We start from the raw sequence: 24,380 nt of genomic DNA, 5'->3' as shown, positions 1-24,380 counted from the left end.
ATGTGGAAGCAAGTACAGCCATGGCTTCGCCCCGACTCATTGATTAAAAAGGCACCATGAATCATGTAGGGAAGTTTTTTAGATGTGAGGCAGATGACCATGGAGCTATCATCAATCCACAGAAGCCACCATGCAAACGATGCTAACAAAACTATAAAGACAGATCAGATAGGTAACGTTATGTTTAACAGTGTAATGAAAATCTAAACAAGGAGGCATTCATGAGGACAGCTACGGTACAGCTGCTAATTCATATTCATATTAATTATTAACTTTATTTTTTATCTGTCATACTGAAATACATGTTACATGATGTTTGGATGCTCGTGGACACATCTGTTGCATTAATGCCTTATGCTATGGAGCATATGTGCTATAGGTTTAACATCTAAATACTTTTGCAAACATTTTTATGTTAATGTTTTAACATTAACTATCTGCCACTACCATGATTGCATCTGCTGTAATTAGGTGCGTGTGTGTATATACCTCAGCCAGATGGACGCATACCCCCGCTGATAAGAGTTCAGTGTGTGCTAACTGCTGACTTATTTGCAGTTGGCTTCCTACAGACACCAGATGGAGATGGAGCTATGTGCTCGATTTCTCAATGCGTAGATACAAAGACCACAACACTGCAGTCATTACGGGACATATCAGTTAGATTAAATAACAGCTGTCATATGGCTTTGCTACAATGAATACATATACTAGATAAGGGTGGAGTATTTCCACATAATACTGTAGTGAAAGTATGCAACTTCTGTTGAACTGTTACATGATGTGTTGACGTTTGATGCCTGTTCAAAACTTTTTCCCTGCGTAATGTAGTTTACTACAAATCCATTTAAGTGAAAATATGTCTGAAAATATACATTAACATGATTGATTGATGATATAATTAGCTTAGATAAAATTGCCCTATTCTTAAAAAGGAAAAAGAAAACATTTAATTTACTCAATGTTGAGGCTGACTGGCCACCCACACATTAGAGCTCAGATTGGTCTCAAAGGTCCAGCCCGACCCTACCTGAGTCTGCGTACGTTCTGTCCGAGCCCGACCCACTAACTGTAATTGTGAGCCCGATTTAAATTCAACATTTTCTTTTTTAATAAGTGGGCCATTATAACTGACGTTTTCAACTAGAATTCAGAGTTGTTTGAATGACAGAAATCTGTTCAGAATGACCTTAACGAACAGTGCAACAAGAAAAGAAGCATGTAGGTAACTGCATGTTTTTTTATTAGGTTATTGATTGCAAATGGATCAACTTCATCGTCAAAGTCCTCATTTGTTTGCTGTCAAAGGGGAGCAGTGTGCCGCACGTAATGCACTCGACAAAGACAACACATGCTCTCACTGTCGGCAACTAATTTAAAATGGTTCTATACCTCAGACTTCCCTCCAGACTTGCTCAATGTTAATTCTTCTGTTCTGTTTTTATTTATGTCTTTACATCTCAAGTGCACACAGCAAAGCTGTCCTGGTGTGATGTGTGAGTGGAGGAGACAGGTCGTGTGCGCAGAACAGAATGTGCACGACAAGTGTTTGTTTTATAACATTGGAACTTGTGCAAGCCATGTGTTCCTTAGTACACATTTGTTCCTTACTTTGCTATAATATACATAACACTTCTGATTATCGCATAGCATTCTCCCCGCCCAATTATGAGTAGGATGATAAAATAATAATATACTTTTAAATATACTAAAAAAAAAAAAATAATGTAAACCAAATAATGACATCCAATTGAAGTAGGTTGACACAGAAAACCGTCAATTCAACAGTTTGAAACAGGTCCTCAAACATGTGTTTGTAAAATGAAAATTGACATACATTGCTATAGTGTGTGTGTGTGTGTGTGTGTGTGTGTGTGTGTGTGGGGGGGGGGGGTGTATGCTGTTGTGTGTGAAACTCACCTGGGAAAGGCATCAAAGCAGTAGGTCTTCCGTGTATCAGGGAAGGCCACCCGCAGCCCTGACATGAGTGGGGAGTGCAGGATGACAGCAGCACATTCATAGCGAGCAGCCAGGTCGATGGTGGGCACAGTGCCGATACTCTGACCATACAGAATGATGTTCTCGGGTGTTACACCATACCTGTACAACACACAGAAGAGCAACATTCATTTCTTAAGTAATTTTACATAAAAGAAACAAGACAGCACCATACTGCAGAAGCAATTCATAACAACAACAAACACTGCATTTATCTTCACATTACTTTTGAAGAATTTTATTTTGAAATGGCCAGGATTCTTAAAAATCAGGCAAGCCTACCAGTATAATTTTAATCTCTGTTAAAAGCCTTTCACTTCACTTAGAATTGAGATTTACTTAAAAACTGTGCAAGTAGACTTGCATTAATTGGCCTGTGCGTTTACATTATTGCAGTTGATACCCTTTTCAAATCTTGTGCTTTCTTGCCATAATTTGCCACACTGCCTTAAAGTTGTACAAGATTTCAGATACCTTGTTTTTAGCACCCTCTTTGGCTGCAAGATTTAACCCAAGGATTAAGGTTTTCCCCACAACATAGTTCCGTCTATTGGACTCAGTACTTAAAGTTTCTTTCTATGGCCCTTTATTATATTTAAAATACATATATTTCTATGAAAAATATTCTTGTATTTTTTGCCTGACGCCTAGCAAGAATAACACTATGTATAGCATACCACCATACATTGTGTATTAATCAATCAGACCAACTTTATTAATGAAAAGCTTGTTTACACAGCGGCTCAGCAAGTGTCTGTTCAATAATGAACATGACGGTGCTACAATGAAGAGGCTGTTTGTTTTGTTTCCATCATTGGTGTGATCTCGTCTGCTAACTTGGTCATCGCTTGACAACAGTAGGTTGATCATGCCGCATAACTCGCTCAGTTTAGAGACCAACAGAGGAACAAGCGTTTGGATCTTTATGGCTTTGAAAGTCCTGCTTGTACTGGATTCGATACAACAGACTATGGTTTGCGACTGAGGAACGGGTGAGCAATAATGTATTTTCTGCAATCTATTTGAGTTCTGAAGTTAATGTGAGGATTGACTTTAAGAATCGATAAGATTTGGCATTCTTGTCTTTGTTAAACGGGTCACGGACTGATCCACAGCCGTCATATGAATCCACCTGGCTGCTAGCCCGCAGCTAGCTTGCTAAGTTGTGTTTTTAGGATCTTTTTGTTCTCGATGGCACATAACTAAACTTCCTGTGCATTGTCTGATTTATTTGCACATGTACATCGATGTAAGCTAATGTCAGCTTTGATCTACACTTCGTCTGTACTGCTCTCTCACTAGGGTGAGAGAGGGAGAAACGGGTTAGACCCGGGCATTCTGGGCTATAGCAAACTTGAAGCAGACTGACTTGATAACTTCAGAATCAAACTTAAAGCAGACTGACTTGATAACTTCAGAATCAACCTTAAAGCAGACCGACTTGATAACTTCAGAATTAACAGAAACTTTAACCTACTTAGTAGACCTGCGCCGACGGGAGTCACACATTACTATTGGTCTTTCCTTTCCTTCTCAAACCACGTCACAATTGCATGTTCATCAGCCCAATTTCAAACATTTCCCCCCGAACCCCTGTCTGGAAAGAACTCTAACTTCCAATATTTTTAATAGCTAGTGAAGCGCCTGTCTCTATGACTTTTTTCAACATACTATACTAGTGAGGAAACTTCCTTTTTGTCGGAACGTGGATCTTTCGGATCAATTTGTAATAAGTTTTACAAATACTGATTGAACATAGTAGTGGTGCAACGGATCATCATTGATCCGTGATCCGTTCAGATCACTATCTTCGGTTCGGTACACACGTGATCCGCGGATTGACTTATGAAAAAAAAAGTTGTGCGCATGTTCAGTCCACACACATATTAAGAGCAGCGCGGTCATGGCGAGCGGAGGAACGGAGGAGCTTGAACACCCTGCGTCATTTAAATCCCCTGTATGGCAGCATTTTGGCTTCCCTGTCAATTATAATGATGAAGGAAAGAGGTTGGTGGATAAAACCTTGACGGTGTGTAGGCACTGTGGCACAAGAAAGCCATATGACAGTGGAAACACATCGAGCATGGCCACGCATTTGAAGCGGCATCACCCCGGTGTTTCACTGACCGGAGTGAAAATGAAGCCTGCTCAACAACCGCTTATCACCGCTGCATTTAAGCAGCCCCTTGCTGCACCATCCGACCGGGCTAAAGCCATCACAAACGCTATCGGTGTGTTTATAGCTGCAGACATGAGGCCATATTCGGTTGTGCAAAACGAGGGCTTTAAACACATGCTGAAAGTGCTTGAGCCACGTTACTACATCCCGTCGCGCACCCACTTCAGCGAAAAGATCGTGCCAGACCTTTATGAGGAGGAGAAGAAAAAAGTTGTGGATGAACTATCCCGAGCATCCTCTGTTGCGCTCACGACAGACGGGTGGACGTCCAGGGGAACGCAGAGCTATGTTACAATAACCGCTCACTTCATCACAGCAGACTGGGAGATGAGAAGTCCGGTGCTGCAGACACGCCCCCTCTACGAGAGTCACACGGGCACTCATCTTGCGCAGGTACTGACACAAGCAGTGGAGGAATGGAAGATAAAGAGGCCCAGTACTAATATCCCAGTCACAACTGATAATGCCAAAAATCAAATTAATGCAGTGAATGAGGCAGGACTGGGCCCACAGATAGGGTGCTTTGCACATGTAGTGAATTTGGCATCTCAGAAGGGAATCTCAGTCAATAGGATGGACCGCCTCCTTGGGAGGATCAGGAAGGTGGTTTCCTACTTCCACCGAAGTACGACAGCTGCTCATGTGCTTAAGACAAAGCAAGAAATGATAAATCTGCCTACTCATAAGCTCATACATGATGTCCCAACAAGGTGGAACTCCACTTATGATATGTTGGAGCGTTATCTGGAGCAGCAGGCAGCTATATACTCTGCATTGACCGACAAGACCCTGAAGAAAAATGTTAAAGACATCATCACCCTGTCTGGTGATGATGTGAGAGTGGCAGAGGAGGTCCTACAGGTGCTTAAACCCCTTAAAACTGTTACATCTCTGCTGAGCACTGAAACGTCACCATCTGTGTCAATGATTCTGCCGCTGAAAACAAGGATTCTACAATCCATGGCTCCAAGTGTGGAAGACAGCACCATCACTCAAGATGTCAAGACTGCCATTAGAGAGGACCTGAAACCCAGATACACTTCACCCCCTACTCTACAGGACTACCTTCACAGATCTACTGCCCTGGATCCAAGGTTCAAGTCCCTGTCTCACATGGACCCTGCCCTACGCCAGAGGACATACAGTGACCTCACCACTGAGATTGTGAGCAGTCTGGGCACTGAAGACTGTGATGAGGTAAAGAAAAAGAATATTATTTAAAAATGATAAATTTAAATCTAAATACATTTTTTATTTTGAGTAATAATGGCATTTATTAAATGTTATTGCCAGATGTTTCATGTCTGTGAAACATGAAAGTAAATAATAGGTTTAATTAATCAACTAATTTTTTTCTGCAGGGTCAAGCTGCAGAGCCAACAGGAACAAACTTGGACACATCTCCTCCACAAAAGAAGTCGGCGATGGCAGAGCTTTTTGGAGAGACCTTTGCCAGCAAAGACATCAAAGAGGAGGTGGCATCCTACCTGGCAGCAAGCGGCATTACAGTGGATGGTGATCCACTGACATGGTGGAAAAGCAATGAGTGTAAATACCCTCACATTGCCAAGATGGCAAGATGCTATCTTGCTGTGCCAGGGTCTTCAGTTCCTTCCGAGAGAGTGTTCTCAACAGCAGGGGACATAGTGACTGCAAAGAGGTCCACACTCTCTCCAGACAATGTAGACACCCTTGTCTTTTTGAAAAAGAATTTGAAATTATAAGCTCAGGTATGCTTTGCTTTCTTTCTTTTATTCTTCTTTGATGATGTGGACATGGGCTTTATTTCACTTTCAAAGTTTCAAGGAAGATGATGATGTGCCTCATTGCATTTTAAGTTGTTTTTCATTAATGGTCATTGGTCCATGTTTAAAGGGAGGAGATATGCCTTCTAATGTTGCACTTTAACTTGTTTTTGTTAAAAAGAAGATATTATGCCTTGTGCACTTTCAGTTGATTTTATATGTTTTAATTTAACAAGTGTTAATAAACAAAAGACAAACTTATGTTTATTTGTCTTGTCTTTTTTGTTTTTTTTGCTGATCCGAAAAATGATCCGATCCGTGACTCTGATCTGAGAAACGATCCGAACCGTGAGTTTTTTGATCCGTTGCACCCCTAGAACATAGGCAATACAACTTAACCTGAAAAAAAAAAGAGGTATTTTTGCTTTAATCCCTGTATAACCCTCTGAGGTCGATGCCCGCACCGGCGTGTCCTAGTGATGTTTTTTCACTGTTTATATCAATATCTTAGAGATTATACAGCGTTCAAACGTGATCTATATATTACAGAAACAACTGACTCCCCTCTTCCGCATTCTTTTTTACTGCGCAAGTCACTCACACGGCCAATTAGACAGGAAAGAGCCGTTGTGACTGGCATCTATTGCTTCACAGTGTGTGGTTGGTGAACCGTGGAGTCTGTCAACATTTTCTGAGAAAGTAACCAATAGATACTCAAAGACCCACCCACTACCATCAGCAAGTTAGTCTGATCTTTTTACTGCATCCTGACGCTGGCAGCAGATCACAAGAGTGGAAAACACAACCGCCTTTCCGGAACTGATTTGGCCACGACAAGGATTACGGTGCTTCTGGGCCAGATGGTTGATTCCTCCGACAGAGAGGAACAATAGAGATCCATTTGAAGATGAGTAAGTGTTTTTACTTCACAAAAACGATGCGTAATTGTGACCAGATTGGCCAAAGTTTGCTTCTGTGTGCAATGCCTAAATTGGTCTGTGTATTAATAGTCATGAACTTTGTTTGACAAAATTGACTGTCCATTAGTAAAGTATTACTCTGTAATAGTTATTTAGTTTTGTAATATTGATTAGTGAGCTTCGGTGTCAAACTGATCCCGTAAAGGCCCGCTGTGGCTGCAGGTTTTCATTCCAACCAAGCAAGAACACACCGACTTATTCAATCACCTGAATTGTCTTCACACAGTTGATTTGTTGGACCAGGTGTGTTCTTGCTTGGTTGGAATGAAAACCTGCAGCCCCAGCAGCCTAACCATTGGTGACTATCTGGGCCGACAGACCAAGAGCTGTCAGCAGTGTCACGAACATGGCGGCTTGAGCACATCTAGGGAGGGTATGTTTCCACAGACACACAGATTGGTATATAGTGCTTTCATTAGTGGGTCATATGATCAATGACCATTGATTTAACTCACTGTGATAGAGAGCAACTTAAACTAACTGGATAAAAATCTTACGGAGTACAACTATAGATAGCTCACAGAGGACTGGAGTAGATCCTGGAGCATGTACTAATTCAAAAATCGTTTTGAATCATTATGAACCGAAAACTGTTTTTAATTGAAAATCTATTCTGAATGGAATCGTGAGACACCCAAAGATTCCCACTCCTAATTAACGGTGCTAGTACGAAACAAATGCAGTCTTAACTTAAATGCATTCATGGTGCTACACAGATTTTCTGTTCATTCTTACACATACAACTAAGAAACTAAATTTTCTGAAGAAGACTGAGATGTGGTTAAAAGCTCTGAAAAAGCTACTACATGGATGTCGAGTTAAGATTATCGCGTCAAAGACAACTGCGGTGTTTATAAACACCCACAACTACTAAAAATCCTTGAAAAAATTAATACACAGTCCTTGTTCTATTAGATGAGATGAAAAAATTGCAGCAAAGGAAAATAACTTGATCTGAATTATTTAAAGCACAAGTAGGAAAAAAGAGTGTAGAGAGAAAGGGGACGCCTGGTGTAAGGTATGCACAGTGTGGTGTACGGCAGAGAACAGTTTGATATGGGACCTGGACAGTGGCATGGCTTCTCCCGGGATCTCTTCTTAAGCAGTGCAGGGTGAAAGGCAGCACTGACAGAACACAGGCCTGTCAGGGAGAGAGAGGGAGAACAGCATGTTCCCTTGCCAGAACTAACAATCTGGGGAGGAATCTCTCTGTGTCGACAAGTGGAGGAGATGATTGTTGACTTTAGAAGGGCTGGAACAGCCCACTCCCCCCTACAGCTCAATGGTCAGGATGTAGAGATATTACACAGTTTTAAGTTCTTAGAGGTCAGTGTTTCCCATGCAGAGACAAATGTGCGGCGTAGTGCCACAGAATCAAAACCAAGCAGCACAAATTGATTCTGGGTTTGTTGGTTTTCTCAACGCAATTTTTAAATATATAAATATTGTTCCGTTCATTTATCTCCGCATAGTGGGGGTACGCTTATCAAGAAGGTTTTCAACCAACCCAACTACAACTCGGACCACAAGTATTGATATTAAATATAAGGCTATTTATGTAAGTGTTTTAGAGACTGCTAAAGAAGGGGTATCACACTACTCAGCCACCCTGGTAAAGTCTACTCCAAGGTGCTGGAAAGGAGGGTTCGTCCTATAGTCGAACCTCAGATTGAAGAGGAACAATACGGATTTTGTCCTGGACGTGGAACAACAGACCAGCTCTTCACTCTTGCAAGGATCCTGGAGGGGGCCTGGGTATGTGACTGGGTCCCCCGGGAGATACTGTGGGAGGTGCTGCAGGAGTATGGGGTGAGGGGGTCACTTCTGTGGGCCATCCAATCTCTGTACACTCAAAGCGAGAGCTGTGTCCGGATCCTTGGCGGTAAGTCAGATTCGTTCCCGGTGAGGGTTGGCCTCCGCCAGGGGTGCGCTTTGTCACCAATCCTGTTTGTGATTTTCATGGACAGCATATCGAGGCGTAGTCGTGGTGGGGAGGGGTTGCAGTTCGCTGGGCTCAGGATCTCCTCTCTGCTTTTTGCAGATGATGTGGTCCTGATGGCATCGTCGGTCAGTGACCTTCAGCACTCACTGGATCGGTTCACAGCAGAGTGTGAAACGGCTGGGATGAGGATCAGCACCTCTAAATCTGAGGCCATGGCTCTCAGCAGGAAACCGGTGGATTGCTTAATCCAGGTAGGGAATCAGTCATTACCCCAAGTGAAGGAGAAGTACCTCGGGATCATGTTCATGAGTGAGGGGACGATGGAGCGTGAGTTTGGCCAGAGAATCGGAGCAGCAATTTTGGTTCCTACCCTCACCTGTGGTCATGACCGAATGAACGAGGTCACGGGTACAAGCGGACGAAATGTGTTTTCTCAGGAGGGGGGCTGGACTCTCCCTTAGAGATAGGGTGAAAAGTTCCGCCATCCGTGAGGAACTCAGAGTAGAGCCGCTGCTCAATTGGTTCCTTTGCGTTTAAAGGAACCAGTTGAGGTGGTTCAGGATCATCTGATAAGTATGTCCCCTGTGCGCCTCCCTAGGGAGGTGTTCCAGGCACGTCCAGCTGTGAGGAGGCCTCGGGAAGACCCAGGACTAGATGGAGAGATTATATCTCCACACTGGCCTGGGAACGCCTCGGGATCCCCCAGTTAGAGCTGGTTAATGTGGCCCCAGAAAGGGAAGTTTGGGGTACCCTGCTAGAGCTGCTGCCCCCGCAACCCGACCCCGGATAAGTGATTAAACAACCTGTTTTTGGCTAATTCACACAAAATAAATACATTTGCAATCGAGCAGTCTCTCTCGCCCTCGCTCTTTCGCTCTCTCTCGAAAACTAAGCTAGGGCTATATCACGACAGTTAAAATCTATTAAAATGTGTGAAGATTCAAACTGGTTGAGATGAATCTACTTTTGACTTTGTTTATGTTCTACATCAGTCGGCTCATTAGACAGAGGTGCAAAGATGGCGTAGTCACACCAGGTCGCTCCAGTCTGTTTTATCAGAGGTTGTCTCTCTGCATGCGTGCGTGCGTGCGTGCATGCGCGTGTGTGCAGGTGAAGAGAGACTGTGGATGAACTCAGAGCAGACAGCTGTAGCTGCTGATGGTCCGAGCAGAAAAGAAATTAGCTTTTAAATTGTTAAATTCGAGTACATTTTTCATATTTCCTGAAGCCGTTTTGTTTCTGTAAACATCATCATGTCCATGGGGAATATGAATAACCTGAGTTCTCTGTGCTCATGTAAACACCATATCCTGAATATGATAATAAGCCTCATAAACTGGATATGCATGTCCATCTAAATGCACTCATTTGTGAATGTGCAGAGAGCTCAACTTCTGAAAATATGCTTATATTCCTTAAAAAACATGTCAATTCCAAACTATGATATATATATTTATATCGTTTTTTCCTCTTTTTAATCAGGCACCTGAACTGGTTAAAGATTGTCCATACAAATACGATAATAAAGCAAAAGAAAAGGCAACGGTGTGTGTCTGAGCCCCTCAAATGCAGATCAGGTGTCTGGCAATATGAGGTTTCTGTACAATCCTGCACCACACATTGCTGCCTGGTTTGTGGGAAACACTGGAGGTGCACATCACAGACAATCTCCCAAGGAGGCAGAGCACCACCTCCTTCATGAAGGCTCAACAATGCCTGCACCATCTGTCTAAACTGACTTGCTGCATCACTGTTTGGTATGGGAACTGTTCAGCTGCAGACAGGAAGGACTGCAGCAACACGGTCCCCACTCTTTAAGAAATAATTTTTCAGGACTTTTCCAATACATTTTTCATGAAAATGCAGTAGCACATACTGTATGTCCAGTGTTAATATTCATTGCAATATTCAAGCGTCATACTTCTGTATCGTCTTACAGTTGGTTGCAAAGTGTCCGAAGGGGGAAATGTTATATCATGTGCAGGGCGCGATTGTGCCTTTGACAGCTCTGAGAGCTGACTGGAGTGAAGACTAGCAGCTGGCTGATGATAGAATATTTCCTCAAGTCATTTAAAGTCAAAAGATTAGCAAAACAGTTTCAGACACTGAAACACAGTTTCATTAAAATGACATGCATAATAACAGATACTAGTCTATATTTGCATTGCAGGCTGCCATTATTCTCCCTGCCTAATAAAGTGTCACAGTGAACCATTTTGCCCCAACAAATCACATGAAAACCTGTCAGCATAACATTAGTCCACGTTAGTTAGCTAGCTCATTTCTATTTAGCTTCTCTGACAATTCCACTTGAGAAAAAAATAGACGTGACACCAAAAATATTGCTGAGCGAGCCAGACTCTCAAACCATAGACTGTATACACACAAGCACTAGGTTTTTTACTGGGTAAAATTTGATCAACACCACCCACAGTGTCAGACACTCTGAGCCAACAGTCTGGCATTGTCATCTGTTTTAACCTGTAGTTATTTATTTATTTATTTATTTACTGATATTAGCACTGCATTTATACCTGAGACGAGGCCGAGTAGTACAACACTGATGGTTGCAGAAGTGGTTGTTCAACAATGAAGACAACTCCCATGATCCCAGGCTACTTCACAATGTCAGCAAAGTCTGTCTTTTATTGTTTTGATTGTGAGACAGAGACAACATACTGTGCGTTTTTTAAAAACTCCCATGTCCTGACAGTGGTGTGAATACAGAGAATATTTAGCAGCCGTCTGCAACAAAACACACACAGAAGGATTCCAGCCATGTATTACAGACAACCATGGCAAAGGGTTTGGACAAGAGGTGCTGGGTTATATGTCCTATGAAGTGATGCCATCATAAGAGCTCTTCAGATAACAGCTTGGGTGTGACTAATCTGTTGGCCGAGACAAATCATGCCTCTGATAAGCAGCCACTGAAGTGAGCAGTCATCCTGAAATAAGACTCTGACCCCACACATGGATGGACAAAGTACCCACTGAAAACCCTGATCTCTGATGCAGCACACTGTTAGGATCAGACTCACTGCAAAACTGTAAGGATGATTAAAGGCAGGACTGTACCTTATGCCCTATGAAATCTGCTTATTTTTTCTAGATTCAGTTAAATTCATCAAATTCTTCCATTTTAATTTTTACTAAATTCAGTGTTTTAGAATTTAAGCACATTGTCACATATTCAAAATGTAATGATATCAGTGAAATTGATGTAACATAACACTGCACTTTTTGTTTTATCAAAGACAGTGCTTCAATAAAAAAAAAACACATTCCAGCTGTTTGTAAAATAACGTGGTAAAAGAACTTGCATTTATATCGCACATTTCTAGTATTCCTTCCACTAACACTGATGGCAGCAGCTGCCATGTAAAGGTTCCATGTGGCCCCCCAAGGCCATCATGTGCACTTATTGTTGCAACTAAAATTAAAATAGCTGTCAATATTATTATTAATTTGAAGATTTTAAAGCAGTGGAAAGTGAGATGGACTTAGTCTCCTGTCCTTTCACGTGGGACGTGGTCAATGCTTCAACTGATGTCCAGATGGAACTCACAGATCTGCAGTCAGATGTCACTCGTCTCAAGAAAGAGAACTTCCCACAGATAAGAAGTAGAGCCCTGAGGACGCTCATGCTTTTTGGATCCATATACATATCACGATTCAATTCAAAACGATTCTTGGTTCAAAATCGATTTTTTTAATTAGTACATGCTTCAGGATTTACTCCAGTCCTCTGTTGGCTAATAAAGGCAGTGTGGCAAATTATGGCATTATGGCAGAAGATTATTTGCCTGGAGATCCAGACGCACATCTATCAAGACGTAGGTTCTGGCAACAAGCAATAGACCTTCCCAACTCAAGGGGCAGCACCAACGCATGCAGTCCAAAACAAAACTGCACGCAATTTGATAGTACTATGGCCGACTGACCAATCAAAAACCACCAGTGGGTTTTCACTCAGCCCCATTGGTTTAGCGACCAACAGGGCTAACTGGTTAATGAAACTTTTTGTGTATCCAGTCAGCAAAACAGCAAATACATCTGCCCCTTCAAACGAAAGATTTGAGTGCCGTCTAATGTTCATTTTTTAAAGAAAAAGCCAAGTCCAAATGGTTTAGAATTAAGGCCAAAGCCGTTTCAAACAACCGCTGTTCATCATCCACAGCCATCTTTATTGTTAACGATGATAATATTGACAGCACATCACTGTCGTCATCTGTTACGCCCGTCCAAAAAAGATAGTACGATTTGATTGGTGAGTTGGGATCGTCTGACAAATTTAATGAGCTCCAGGGTGAGAGTACCCAGAATTGAAATTTGCTGGTGGAGGGTCTGAATTTCCAGGGTAGATAATTATATTTTATTTTTTGAAAAAGGTATTGACTGGTTGCAATAATATTATTAATATAATATTTCCACACAAAGACCAATCTATGACCAAAGGTAATTTATTCATGCTTAACTTGCAAATTCTTTTAGTACCAATTCTCAGTGACTTCAAAATGTTAGTATTACTCACTTTCTCAGTGACTGCTACATTAACAGGTTCAAGTTTTTCCAAAAATAAAAGCGCTATCAAGTTCAAGTTATACAAAAACTAAAAATGTCTTTGTATTTCTCAATTTTAACTTTCTCCGTTTCAACATTACATCAAGTTGTACAAAAATAAAAGTGCTATTAACATAAACAAAATTACACACGTAGGCACGTAGCTGACTTATTCATCTGAATCTTGGCCGTTTAAAAAAGTCTAATTTTTAATGCAATATAATATTTTAGTGTACAGTATATTTTCAAATACCTTTTATTCTGAAATTCAACAGTGAAAAGTTCTCTGAATATTATGTAATTAATCTTACTTCCATATTTATTTGGTATACTTTATTTTGAAAACTGAAAACCGGATTGGGACACAACAAAAACATTTTTGAAGCAATTTGATGAGTTGGTTTTCACATGCTGTGTTCATGTGAAGTTAATACTTCAGCTCCTCTCTGCAGGTAAGAGTTTTATACTGCAAAAATAGAATGACAGCAACATGTTATTTTATTAATTATTTAATTTAGACGAATACACCTGAGTCTAACAATGATCAAAACTGTGACAACCTTCAGCTGCTTAATAACGAGCACATCAGTAGAATCAGGTGTGAATCAAGTGTTTTGGAGCAGGGAGAAACCTAAAATTGTCCACCTCTGCATTAGACAAAAATGACCTTCCACCTTAAACATGTAAGTAACGTTAGACGAACATGACCTACCACCTTAAACATGTAAGTAACATTAGATGAACATGACCTACCACCTTAAACATGTAAGTAACATTAGACGAACATGACCTACCACTTTAAACATGTTGTAACCTTAGACCAACATGACCTACCACCTTAAACATGTAAGTAACCGTAGATAAAAAATGACCTACCACCTTAAACATGGTCATGTTCGTCCAAGGAAATTAATTTCCCAGTCTGGGATCATTAAAGTAATTCTATTCTATTCTATTCTATGTTCAAGGTGGTAGGTCATGTTGGTCTAACGTTACTTACAAGTTTAAGGTGGTAGGTCATGTTCGTCTAACGTTACTTACATGTTTAAGGTGGTAGGTCATGTTTGTCTACGGTTACTTACATGTTTAAGGTGGTAGGTCATGTTCGTCTAACGTTACTTACATGTTTAAGGTGGTAGGTCATGTTCGTCTAACGTTACTTACATGTTTAAGGTGGCAGGTCATGTTAGTCTGCGGTTACTTACATGTTTAAGGTGGTAGGTCATGTTCGTCTAGCGTTACTTACATGTTTAGGTGGTAGGTCATGTTCGTCTAGCGTTACTTACATGTTTAAGGTGGTAGGTCATGTGACCTTCTTGGGGTCATCCATCTTTTCAAAGTGATACCATATTTTTTTTTTAAAAACACTGACAGTGAGTGACTGTCACAATTTCCTGTTTCAAATTAGAAGCCCTCCAGACTTCAGTTACATAGATTTTCACTTTCATTTGACAAAAAATGGCTCCAAATGTTTGTTTTTCCTGTGACTAATCGACCAATATAATTTTGGTCTGCTAATGATTTTTTGGGGGCAGCCCTGATAAAATGTTACTTAAATAAATTGCCGCTGGGAATAACAAATTGAAGATTTTTCATTTTTAACATCATTTAATTGAGCCACTTTTCTTTCAATAGCTGCCACTTTCAAATAAAGAAAAAGCGGTTAATCACAGAAAATGCTTCAAATGAGTTTTACATACTAATGAATAATCACCTTTGTGAAGTTATTTGTCCAACGTTTTTCCTACAATGAAATAAAATTAAAAGTCAAGTTCAGTGAACCATCTTGACTGTAGTGTTTGATTTCAGTGTCACTATCAACAAGGTTTAAGACTGTAGAAGAAACAAGTCAGGTTATGTAACTGCTTTTTGTCAAATAGGGTAACCAATATGTTTCTTACAAATATGATCATGTGCAGGTAAATTAATGAATGGCGTGTAATAACACATTTTTTAAAGACTTTTTACACAATTTGTTAACAATTATTAAGAAAGGATTTTTTTTGTTTTTTTCTGTCACTTGACACTGCAAGTACAATTATAATTTAACTATATAAGTAATCCTAATAAAAAAATCTATGTTTGGGTTATAAGTTATTAGTATGAGTACACTCGTAAAATGTTGTGGATGGAATATTTAATATTTATCATTCTTTTGTGGTTAGAACACATGGTAATAAAAAATGTTATATATATATCCTATTTCAAGTGAAATAAAATTAATATTTACACAAAATATACCTTTAAACAAAACTCAAAGATGCTTTTAAAAGAGTTTTTCAAAGATTTTTAAATTTCTCATCTTACCAACCCCTTTTCGTCACTGACCCTTATATTGTACACCCCTAGTAACCACGTACAGTATAAACTGGCTTTGGCACCTTTTTTGCTCTCCACACTCTTTCCCTGTGTTCTGCTGCCCTCCAGCTGCTAACACACATACCTAATATTAATATCACTCGCCCTGTGTGTGTGTGTGTGTGTGTGTGTGTGTGTGTGTGTGTGTGTGTGTGTGTGTGTGTGTGTGTGTGTGTGTGTGTGTGTGTGTGTGTGTGTGTGTGTGTGTGTGTGTGTGTGTGTGTGTGTGTGTGTGTGTGTGTGTGTGTGTGTGTGTGTGTGTGTGTGTCACGATTGGACTCCGATTCTAGGTGCCATGCTTCGATTCAGAACAAAAAAAAGGTTTATGTTGAAGTGGCTGGTCTAGTCAAAGCTCATATTCTATCAAATTATGTACAATAAAAAAAACGCTATTTCAGAATAAATTAAGAAGTTATAATTAGTTCTCTAATTATGAGCACCACTATATACATATATACCCTCACCAGCCACTTTATTAGGTACACCTTGCTAGTACCAGGTTGGACCCCCTTTTGCCTTCAGAACTGGTTTAATCCTTCGTGGCATAGATTCTCCCGTTCCACAACATCCCAAAGCTGCTCTATTGGACTGAGATCTGGTGACTGTGGAGGCCATTTGAGTACAGTGAACTCATTGTCATGTTCAAGAAACCAGCCCGAGATGATTTGCGCGTTCTCCTGCTGGAAGTAGCCATCAGAAGATGGGTCCACTGGTCATAAAGGGATGGACACGGTCAGCAACAATAGTCAGTGTGGCGTTAACATGATGCTCAATTGGTACTAAAGGGCTCAAAGTGTGCCAAGAAAATATCCCCCACACCATTACACCACCACCAGCACCCAGAACCGTTGATACAAGGCAGGATGTATCCATCCTTTCATGTTGTTGACGCCAAATTCTGACTCTACCATCTGAATGTTGCAGCAGAAATCGAGACCCATCAGACCAGGCAACGTTTTTCCAATTGTCCAATTTTGGTGAGCCTGTGCCAATTGTAGCCGCTGTTTCCTGTTCTTAGCTGACAAGAGTGGCACCGGTGTGGTGCTCTGCTGCTGTAGCCCATCCGTCTCAAGGTTCGACGTGTTGTGTGTTCACAGATGCTCTCCTGCATTCCTCTGTTGGAACCAGTGGTTATTTGAGTTACTGTTGCCTTTCTATCTGCTTAAACCAGTCAGGCCATTCTCCTCTGACCTCTGGCATCAAGGAGGCATTTGCGCCCACAGAACCGTTCTTCCCCATTCTGATGCTCGCATTGAATTGCAGATCCTCCTCACCATATCCATGCCTAAATGCATTGAGTTGCTGCCATGTGATTTGCTGATTAGAAATTTGCATTATCGAGCAGTTGGTCAGGTGCACCTAATAAAGTGGCCGGTGAGTGAGTGTGTATATATATATATATATATAAAAACCTGATAGGGATTAAACTTGTACTTACAAATGTTGATTTTTTTGATCAGCCTTTTAAGTTAATATCTATCACAGAGTGAGTTAAAACAATTGTGATTGATATGACCATATGACCCACTAATGAAAGAACTTTTTTTCTGTTGCGACATTCACAGGCTAGATGTAAAAAAGCCACCATGTTAGTGACGCTATTGACAGCGGTTGGTCTGTCGGCCCAGAATGTCACCAACGGGTATGCTGCGTTCACTTGTAATCAGAAAACAGAAATTCCAACTTCTGAGTCAGGCTTGTAATAAGGATAGAAGTATGGCGTGTGTATGGATTTAACAGGGAACATATAGGGGACGGACTGGAAGTAGAGAGGTGAATGTGTTTCAATAAAGTTTACAAATGACCAAAAAAAAAATACAATTGCCAACACACAGTGACCGTGAAAAAACAGGTACAACTTTAAAGAATCACAAATCAAGTACAATAAAGTACTCATTAAGCTATTTCTCATATTATATACTATTACTATTATATTACTATACTATATACTATTCTCCCACAGTCTTAATGATCATAATTTTACTTAAAAAATATTAAACGAAACAAAGATCTCCTCACCTCCTCAGATGCGTAGCTGCCCTAAGGGAAGCCTAATGATTAACTCTGTTTTATGCTTGGTCAAGGAACAAGGAAATGTCTCACTTTAATGCCAGGAAGGACACATTATGGTTTCCTTTCAGTGGCATTTAGACTATTTGTCAGATGGAACATTATTAGGGCACGAGCACCGACAGAGTCGTTAGACAGGGACCTATTGAATTTGCCAGAATTTTTTTTTTTTTCTCCCAATACCAAATGAATTGCCTTTTTGGAGGCTTCATCATATTCAAAACTCCCCAAACTTCACACAAAATTCAAGGTCGGTGAAAATTTATGTCTTTTAGTGTTTTTGGAAATGGGCATGGCAAATTGACTCACTAGCACCCCCTAGAATCAGCCCGGACTCCACGATTGATGTACATTTACCAAAATTGGTAGGCATAAAGAACTCTTCCAGACAAACAAAAAAGCCTCTTGGAGCGATATCGTAAACTCAACAGGAAGCCATTTTGAATTACGATATTAGCACGTGTTGTATTTTAACGAACTTCTCCAAGGGATTTAACACAATCGACTTCAAAATAAGCCAGTATCATCTAAAGACATATCTGACAAAACGATACTATGCACTTTTGGTCCATATCACCGTGGCATGGCGTCCAAGTTCAGCCTTACACCTTCAAACAGGAAGTAGCTGTAACTTTACGTTACGTACATTATCCAAAAATTCTCATGATTCATAAGAGTCCCGCCCTAAACACAACCCTGTCTTAATATTGACTCAAAATAATAGCGCCCCCTACGACAGGAAGTCACATGTTTTTACATGTCTTTATAGTTTAACGAACTCCTCCTAGAGATTTAATATGATCATCTTCAAAATTTGTTAGTACCATCTTAAGACCTGTGACCAAATGATACTCAATGTTAGCGTTTAACTGCACTGCGTTGGCACGGCTCTGCGCCAAAGTCGGCCCTGTCGTCAAACAAGAAAAAGTTGTTTTAACCTGACCTCCAGTCAGCTTTTCACCAAATTTGACATACATGACAAGAGTCCCGGCCTGAACACCCCTTTATCTCTAATATTGACTCACAATGATAGCACCCCCTATTGGCAAACACAAAATGACAGCCCCTCCCCCAGGATTGACATAAAATTATTTTTGAAAACGATTGGCATATAAAACTCATCGAGGCGTAAAAAAAAGTCTCTTGGAATGATATGCTATATATGCTACAAAAGGAAGTCGGCCATTTTGAATTTTATGCCCATTTTTGCACATTTGCACGTGTCGTACTTTAACGTACTCATCCTAGGGCTCACAATCAACTTCAAAATCAGCCAGTATCATTTAAAGACGTGTCTAAGTAAAGATACTTGGCACTTTCTATTTTTTGCTCCGTGCCACCGTTGCTTGGCGTCAAAGTTAGGCCTTTCGCCATAAACAGGAAGTAGCTGTTTCTTGGGCATACATTGTCCAATCTGCACCAAATTTCTCATTCATGACAACAGTCATGTCCTGAACACACCTACATCTCGATATTGACTCCCAGTGAGAGCAGCCCCTATTGCCAGGATGAAAAATGACAGACATCATCCGATATACATGAAATTTCTATTGTGGGATCTGCCGTACATGTAGGGAAACATAAGGCATGTTTTGAGCCTATTGCATGATGGCATGGTGGCCATTTTGTGCTTCTCACAATTAAACAGGAAGTCGCTCTGTGTTTAAGATACATTGTTCAAACTGCACCAAATTTTCCAGACATGATGAGAGTCCAGGCCTGAAGACAGCCACATGCCATTAGTGACCAAAAGCCACAACACCACCTACCGGCAACAGGAAGTCAGTCCAGATATGACAAAATGAATCCCATTTACATCAAATTTTCAATGTGGCTTAACACAAAGCATGTTTAGAAAAGGCTCTCTAGCACCACACAGCAGACGCAGGAAGCGCTGAAAAGCATCCCTGCGCTCTCCACACCTGCCGGGGTCCTGCCGGCTCCGCCTACGCACAGCGGGTGCTCGTTCATCGGCACTTGTGGCTTTAATTCTAATGGTTTCTGTTCACAATGATATATCTTCAGGCCGGCTTATATAAAGTAATGATCAAGTATTGAGTCATTGGTCTAACAAAATGTATTGATAGAACACTTCATACAAGAGATGTAGCTCAAAGTAATTCACAATAAAATTGCAGCAACTTAAGACATGGCAACTACACAAAATTAGACGACCTATGCTGTGTGGTCTATGAAATTTTTTTTTATCAGACAATTTAGATGGAGGTGACAGACAATAGGCAGTAACTCAGGAAGTTGAACACACTGTCCCTCACTCATTTATTTTCAACCATTTATCTGGGCTCGGGTCGCGGGGGCAGCAGCTTTAGCAGGGGACCCCAAACTTCCCTTTCCCGGGCCACATTAACCAGCTCTAACTGGGGGATCCCGAGGCGTTCCCAGGCCAGTGTGGAGATATAATCTCTCCACCTAGTCCTGGGTCTTCCCCGAGGCCTCCTCCCAGCTGGATGTGGCTGTAACACCTCCCTAGGGAGGCGCCCAGGGGGCATCCTTACTAGATGCCCGAACCACCTCAACTGGCTCCTTTCAACGCAAAGGAGCAGCGGCTCTACTCCGAGTTCCTCACGGATGGCTGAACTTCTCACCCTATCTCTAAGGGAGACTCCAGCCACCCTCCTGAGAAAACCCATTTCGGCCGCTTGTACCCGCGGCCTCGTTCTTTGGGTCATGACCCAGCTTTCATGATCACAGGTGAGTGTAGGAACGAAAATTGACCGGTAGATCTCTTTTCGTCACAACGGTGCCCCCGCTGCCAAACTCATGCTCCATCGTCCCCTCACTTGTGAACATGATCCCGAGGTACTTGAACACACTGTCAATGTTTCCAATGGAATTTAATTCTGATATTGTCATATTTAACAGTCAGCACAGAGCAATGACCCAGCATGGCCCAGAGCCACAGCTGGCTCAAGAACATGCCAGATGGGATGTTGCGTTTACTCTGGAGAAAACACAATCCTTCACATGTTCATTTTGTCAAGTAGTCACTCTAAAAGGTATGCAGGCTTTTCCTGCATAAAAAATTGGGGGGGGATGTCCTGCCACCAGCTCTCGACATAACTCCGACAGTCATGGAAAACACTTATTTAACAAGCAATGCATATATAGCTACAATTGTCACTGAAGATAGGAAGAAAATAGCCATCTGTAAGTAAAAAAGAAATAAGTAAAGAAAGTGAAAATTTCCCCAATCAATCAACATCGACAGCAAAGAGTTGAGTCTCCTTTTCCTTGCCGCTCGATGTTTTAATATTAATTATACTGCCAGCCTGCATTTAAACACTGTTGTAAAAAGCAGCTCTATGCCGCTCCACATGTGTCTGAATGGCGTCTTGTACAGCAACATAATATCAGTGTGCATCTGTTGACACCTGTGCAATGTAAGGAAATAGTCATTTTTCATTATTTTTTATATTTCAGTGTTCAGTTTCATAGTTCAGTTCCCCCCTGTATTTAATCAACTTTTTACCACTTTATCAAACAAAATGTAAAACAGAACATGATTCATTAAAATACATCTGAGACAATGACTGCCACAAATACTGATAAATGCAAATCAATTAAATTAGGAAAAAATTTTTGTAAGCATGTCAAATTCATTTAAAAGCTTTTCCAAATGAGTGTAATGTTTTCAGCTCATTCAGAGAACCACTGCAAACATTATCTGATTACAGGCAGTTAAAAAGAAATTAAATTTAGTTATCTCTTAAAATGAGATGCTTGTAAAAGTGTTGGAGGCAAGCTATGCGTGCAAGTTTGAGCACACAACCCTGGGGAGTTTACAAACTATGGATGTTCAGCAATTTTGTATCTAATTTTTTATGATTGTATAATTTTATGAGATGCACTAGGGGTGTGCAATAGATAGTCTACGGTGGTATCTAAATTTTGCAAAAAATAAAAACCTGGCCACACATTCACTGCATGATGATGCCTAGTAGGACAGACTACTACCAGTGTTGCCAGATTGGACGGTTTTCAGCCTGTCAGAATTTTGTCAGGGTTTTGTGTGTGTCTGGCTTAGAAATGTAATCTCAATTTGGCAACCCTAACTGCAGCACGTGCGTATTGAGAACACATACAGTGTTCACGCTTCATAACAACAACAACAAACCAAGTTAACATAGCTGCTGAATTGCTGAAGTTAAACATGAGTAAACAAACAGCGCCAGGAGACAAAACACAAACTACTAGCCTTAAAGTCTGCGCCGTTAGATTTAATATCTAAACGTGGATCATCCTCGTATAGAGGTGGCTTGGCTTCGAAAACACCAATGTTGCTTTAAAAAAAGGTCAATCTGCAAACTATGTCGGAAAGCGGTTGCTGTTAAAGACAGCTCAACAACGACCTTGTTTCACCATCTGCAAATTAACCACCACACAGTATATGAAGAAGAAGAAAACCCCTTTCAGTACAGCAGTTAAATGTGTATCCACATTCTAATGTTCATGCCTTGTAGTTCTAATATGATGAGTGTTGTTTACATTAGGGGTAAGTGTCAGATAAATGCTCTCATGATAGTTTGTTAATGATATAATTTATAAAGTCAATCCTATTAGCCACTTTGAAATGGTTAACGTATACTTGCACTGCTTGATCTCAATACGTGCAATGGTGATTTCACTGTTTTTGTATTGTACTTACTTGAATGACTCAGTTTTGAGTTAATAAATAATAATAACTTTATTTGTATAGCACCTTTAAAAGCAGCAGTTTACAAAGGGCTTTGACAGCGCAAATCAAAATACACACATATTTACAGTAAGTAATAATAATTATAATAATAATAGTAGTTGTGAAAACCAGTAGGGTACAACCATATTTACACATTGTATAGAAAGAAGGGGCATCATTAATGGACGAAGGAAATTATTATTAGCTTATGGTGCTTGAAAGAATAAATAAGACCTGTTTTTCTTGAACAAGTTGTTTTTGTGAATATTATCATTAACATCTAATGTACTATTGAGCTAGTACAATAGGCCTTTGATGCTTTTATAAAGACATTTTTGAGGGATACAACATATCAGCAATTATCGTAAACGGCAAAATCACAAAAAAACAACATGTTATTGGTATTATATCACCCGACACCCTGCACATTGGCCATTGAAAACCCATATCAGTCGACCACTGAAATGGGATGCAGCAGTCTGTCATGGTTCATGATTCAGCCTGTTTCTCCGCGAAACAATATTATGAATGTCATTTTAAATAAACTGAAATGTGTGTGCATCATTTTTTCCAAAATAAAGGTTTGGATTTGGGTGAGAAGCTTACGTCTCAGAGAGTCATTTTGAAGCTGTTGTCACTGATTCTGAATCGTTTACGGATTCAAACTACTTCATGTATGAGGCAGCTTCTACGGTGCACCTGTTTGTTTGGAGGGGAGAGGGACCCATGTTGACTTCGACCAGCATGGGCTGTCTTACTACTTGAACACCAAACAACTGAGGACATGTGGTGATCCAGAATAGCCTCATGGTTCAGACTCACTTGTTCCTCAGGACCTGCCAGGCCGCCTCGATGTCCGCATACAGGTTCTTCTCAGATGGCTTGCCAGTGCTGACTCCGTAGCCTGAGTAATCGTAGGAGAACACGTTGCAGTTGATCCTGGAGCCAAGGCCGATATAAAAACTGCACATCTGCCCCAGGTCCACAGCGTTACCGTGGGAAAACAGCAGAGTGTACCGACTGTTCGGGGCGCAACGCACAAACATACAGCCAACCCGGTTACCCCGGCTGCTTCTGGTGCTGAACACTTCCACTGCATCGAGCTCTCGCTGGGAGTACTGCCAGTCCGCGCGCTCGGTTAAATGTAAGCTAGTTACCCCGTTGGCGTCGGTATGCACGGAGTACGTGGGCTCCGGTGGGAGGAAAGCTAGCTTGGCCGCGATGCGACTGGGACAAGGCGGGCAGCAGAACAGCCAGCATAGTTCACCGAGAGAAAAGCCATTCATCCTGGGGCCTTGTTCGGGCATCTAGGCGCGGGGTTACCCGGTTAAATACCTTCTATTGAATCAAAAGACAGTTCTCTTTGGGGTTCAGGTCCTATTTATTTCCCATTCACAGGCGTTAACGAGCAGTGTTGGGTGAGCGAGGGCTCTGCAGCTAACTCGCTAGCGGGCTGGCAGGTGGTTAGCTAACAGCGAAACTAAGACTTCATGCAGACCTGATATTTACTCAAACGGGAGCAGTTCCGTTCATGTTATTTCACAGCATAAGACAGTGCAGCGACGAGTTTCAAGAGAACAAATCCGCCCTTGAACCACATTAGTTGCTATACGTCGAGATGTACTGTTAGAATGAGAACGGCCATTTCTGTAGAATGGAGACAAGGCGGTTTTCCGGTACAACCGGATATCCTGTTTGGCTTTTATTTTGTTGGTTTGGGTTTGTTAGGTCATATATTATATTTATTTTAATTATCGATTTAGATTTTTTATATATATATACAAAAATAGTATTATCAAAATGTACTCAAAGTACAAAAAGTAAAAGCAGTCATATGCAGTCTGGTCTA

The 24,380-nt window shown here is 41.0% G+C and overlaps 1 protein-coding gene across 1 annotated transcript in view; it reads right to left on the bottom strand.

Moving 5' to 3' along the window:
• abhd17c (abhydrolase domain containing 17C, depalmitoylase) overlaps window positions 1-24,047 on the bottom strand; it is a 28,075-nt gene extending 4,028 nt beyond the window's left edge. The window contains exons 1-2 of the mRNA XM_083916481.1: window positions 23,354-24,047; window positions 1,921-2,100 (exon numbers count right to left, since the gene is read on the bottom strand). Coding sequence (XP_083772607.1) covers window positions 1,921-2,100; window positions 23,354-23,838 — 665 coding nt within the window. The 5' untranslated portion in view covers window positions 23,839-24,047. The remainder of the gene's footprint in view (window positions 1-1,920; window positions 2,101-23,353) is intronic.
• Between the last annotated feature and the right edge of the window lie 333 nt (window positions 24,048-24,380).

This window comes from Echiichthys vipera (assembly GCF_963691815.1).
Source record: "Echiichthys vipera genome assembly, chromosome: 1".
Taxonomy (NCBI): Eukaryota; Metazoa; Chordata; class Actinopteri; order Perciformes; family Trachinidae; genus Echiichthys; species Echiichthys vipera.
The sequence above is the reverse complement of the archived record's forward strand: the minus strand, read 5'-3'. Positions and strand labels throughout refer to the sequence as shown.